General features: G+C 44.5%; 1 protein-coding gene across 1 annotated transcript; it reads right to left on the reverse strand.

The window, feature by feature from the left end:
- Positions 1-363: 363 nt before the first annotated feature.
- LOC138928433 (uncharacterized) lies at positions 364-2965 on the reverse strand. The gene is made up of 2 exons (XM_070285505.1): positions 2942-2965; positions 364-1011 (listed from the first exon to the last, which is right to left on the reverse strand). Exons 1-2 carry the CDS (start codon positions 2963-2965, stop codon positions 364-366), a joined length of 672 nt encoding a protein of 223 aa, XP_070141606.1.
- Positions 2966-3543: the final 578 nt, after the last annotated feature.

Raw genomic sequence — 3543 nt, forward strand, 5'->3', positions numbered from 1 at the left:
ACGCTTTCGATTCCAGATTGCGAGTGATTTCACAGTTTATTAAAGCTCCTTCTTGGGCTGTTTGATTTACAAAATAATGGGTTCTTGAGTGAATGAGTAAGAGAGAGGGAGAGAGCTTTTTCGCTATATGAGCATGCAAGCTCAGCTCTATGATCTTAGGTACTAAATGTAAACATTGGGTTTCAAAGATAAGCTGCCACTGAATTGCCTGAACATCGGCCGCGTTGACAGCATGTATGCTTCAACACATAGGAATAGGTGCAAGGCGGTGAATAGACCGCTTGTATATGCCAGATTTTGTTCTGACTACAGCTACGCGAACCTTCCCATCATGTCCTGGAATGACCTCTACGACTACGCCTGTTATCCACAATTGGGGGGAACGTTGTCTTCGTGAATCGCCACCACTGTTCCGACTTGAAGATTGTCCACGCCTTTGGTCCATTTTCCCCGCTGCTGTAGGCTCAGTAGATAGTCTCTCGACCAGTCGCTCCAAAATCGCTGTTTGATCGCTGAGACTAGCTGCCATCTCTGCAAGTACGTGAGGTTGCAGTCTGCCTTTGGCTGCGCGGATGCGGGTGGCAGCGTTGCTAGCGTTGTGCCTACGAGTAGATGCGCTGGTGTGACGACCTCTCCCTCGTTGGGACTGCCACTGTCCACGATGAGCGGCCTCGAATTTAGCACGGCTTCCACCTCCACGATGACCGTATGCAGCTCGTCCTCCTTGAGAATTTCCTTGCCCATAGCCTTCAACAAAAGGTGCTTGGCCGACTTTACGGCCGCCTCCCAAAGACCGCCAATGTGTGGCGCTCTGGGCGGGATGAATTCGATGGTGAATCGGTGTGCTGCAGCATACGACATGATGCTCTGGTCGTTGGTGCCGAAGGGTTCCATGTGCTCCTTGAGGATTCGTGCAGCACCCACAAAATTTGTAGCATTGTCGCAATAAAGTTTGACAGCAGGGCCGCGGCGACCCAGAAACTTCAAAGGGTCTATTTCCCTGTAGTCGATCTTTTGGTAAATTACCCATTATCTGTGATAGAAGTTTTGGTTTGTAGTGAATGCAATGGACGCACTGCCTTACAATGGCACTGCACTCACGGCGCGCGTTTATTAACCAGATTGATTGTCTTAAAAGTCCCACCAACGACCTTGGTCCCGCATGACAATTGGTTCTATGTAAGTGTCTCAAATATAGATTCACAAATTTGCAGTTCTTTGGCATTAGTAAGGGAAATTTAGCGTTGTGCGCAATGGGGGCATGTAGTAGACGACCACCTACTCGCAGCAAGGAGAATGATGAATTCCCAAGTTGTTCCACCGAGACAAAGGGATTTAACTTTTGAATTCCCGCACGCAAATTGGCTGATTTCTCCAGCTTCACAATTTCATCTGCAAAGGCTTTCTGTTGAACCGTTTCTACTACCTTAAGAAATGCCGTTCCCAATTCGTCCGCTGACGGGCAAATTGAATTCCAAGTAGCATTTTTTCGAAGGTTAACAAATCGATAAATGTAGGATACTATGCGAACCACCTTTAGATAAGAAGATGACCTTTCTACAATATTGAGAATCGGGTTTAGCTCACCATCGGCTGCGATAAGAGCGACGCGTGACTTTTTGAATTCTAATTCTGACTCTGTTTTTGAGAGCTGAAAATGCGAGTTTTTCGGCCAGTATTCCGCTTCTTTCTGTAAAAAACTAGGACCATTGTACCAAAACGAGGTATTTAGCTCATCCACAGAGCATCCTCGCGACACTAAATCCGCAGGATTTTCTTTTGTTGGCACATGCCGCCAAACCGCTGATGACACAATGTCCTGAATATCAGCAATTCTGTTCGATACAAATGTAGCAAGCTGGGATGGGTGAGTTTGTATCCAGTGAAGAACTACTTCCGAATCGGACCACAGTACAACGCTCTCTACAGGAAAGTCAATAATGCTACGAACTTCTTCCCACAGTTTTGCTAACAGATGCGCCGCGCATAATTCCAGTCTAGGAATAGTTTTTGTTTTTAAAGGGGCTACTCTAGATTTAGCTGTTAATAAGTGCACAGATACCCCGCTTGGATCAACCACTCTGACATATAGGCAACATCCATAGGCTCGTGTAGAAGCATCTGCGAACCCATGAATGTGACACACTGCTTGCTTGCTTGTTTCGACAAACCTCGGTATGGTCAACTTTTCCAACAGTGCAAAGTCATTTTTTACTATGTTCCACCTATTTTCAAATTCTTTGGGAACAGGATCATCCCAGTTTAGACTCAAGAGCCAAGCCTCTTGAAGGAATATTTTTGCTTTGGTTATAATTGGGCATAACAAACCCAACGGATCAAAGAGAGTAGCGATAAAGAACAAGATTGATCTTTTGGTCACCAGCTGATCAGAAGATACCTTACTAACGCGGTACTTAAACACATCAGCCTGCGGATTCCATATTAATCCAAGTGTTTTGAGGTCTTCAAGATCTGCATGTAAAATTTCTGCATTCGATTTGGTATACATATTAGTTTCACAATTCGAAGCCCATTTTGTTAGAACAAAGCCTGCAGGTTCCAATATGTTAACGAGTTCTCGACGAAGAATGACTATTTCTTCTTCTGTATCTGCTCCAGTGAGCAGATCATCAACGTAAAAATCTTTGGCAAGTGCTCTTGCGCCTCTAGGATGTGATTGTAAATGACTGTCGCTGAGATACTTTAAGCATCTAACTGCAAGAAAAGGGGCACTTGCTGTTCCATATGTGACAGTATTCAGCCGATAAATTTCTAAGGGGCTTACAGGATCTCTTCTCCATACAATTAACTGGAAAATTCGCTGCGCCTCGTCAATCTCCACTTGACGGTACATTTTAGTTATGTCTGCCACAAGGGCGAATTTGCGACACCGAAATCTAAGGAGAGTTGAATATAAGCATGGTTGTATTGTAGCTCCTACCATCAGAAGGTCATTAAGCGACATTTGCGAAGTAGTCTTGCAAAATGCATCAAACACCACTCTTAGCTTGGTGGATTTGCTTTGTGGACGTTCCACACATTGGTAGGGTATAAAACAATGTGGATCTTTCGGTATTGACCCCTCGATTGCAGTCATATGCCCAAGAGCCAAATACTCTTCCATGAACTGATTAAACATTAATTGTGTGTTCGGATTTTTGGATAAGCGTCTCTCTAGCGATAGAAACCGCCTTCTTGCCATCTCAAACGATGATCCGAGACATGTTGGGCTTGATTTGAAAGGTAAGGATACTTGCAATCGACCTGAAGGTAAACGAACAACTGTTACTCGAAAGATTTTCTCACAAAGCATTTCTTCTGGGGTATACCGTTTGTCCTCGGACACATTTGGAACTTGTTCCAACTCCCAGAAACGTTTGACTAGTTTTTCCAGTGGACCAGACTCATTCACGGTGCTTACCATAGAGCACACTTCCGTCTTTTGGTGATCTTTTGATCTATAACGCCCTGACACCACCCAACCAAAAACAGTGTTTTGCAAAGTGAGTGTGTTTTTCTGTCTAATTTGGCCATCTTTTAGCA

Source organism: Drosophila kikkawai, chromosome 3L (assembly GCF_030179895.1).
Source record: "Drosophila kikkawai strain 14028-0561.14 chromosome 3L, DkikHiC1v2, whole genome shotgun sequence".
In the NCBI taxonomy this organism is placed as follows: Eukaryota; Metazoa; Arthropoda; class Insecta; order Diptera; family Drosophilidae; genus Drosophila; species Drosophila kikkawai.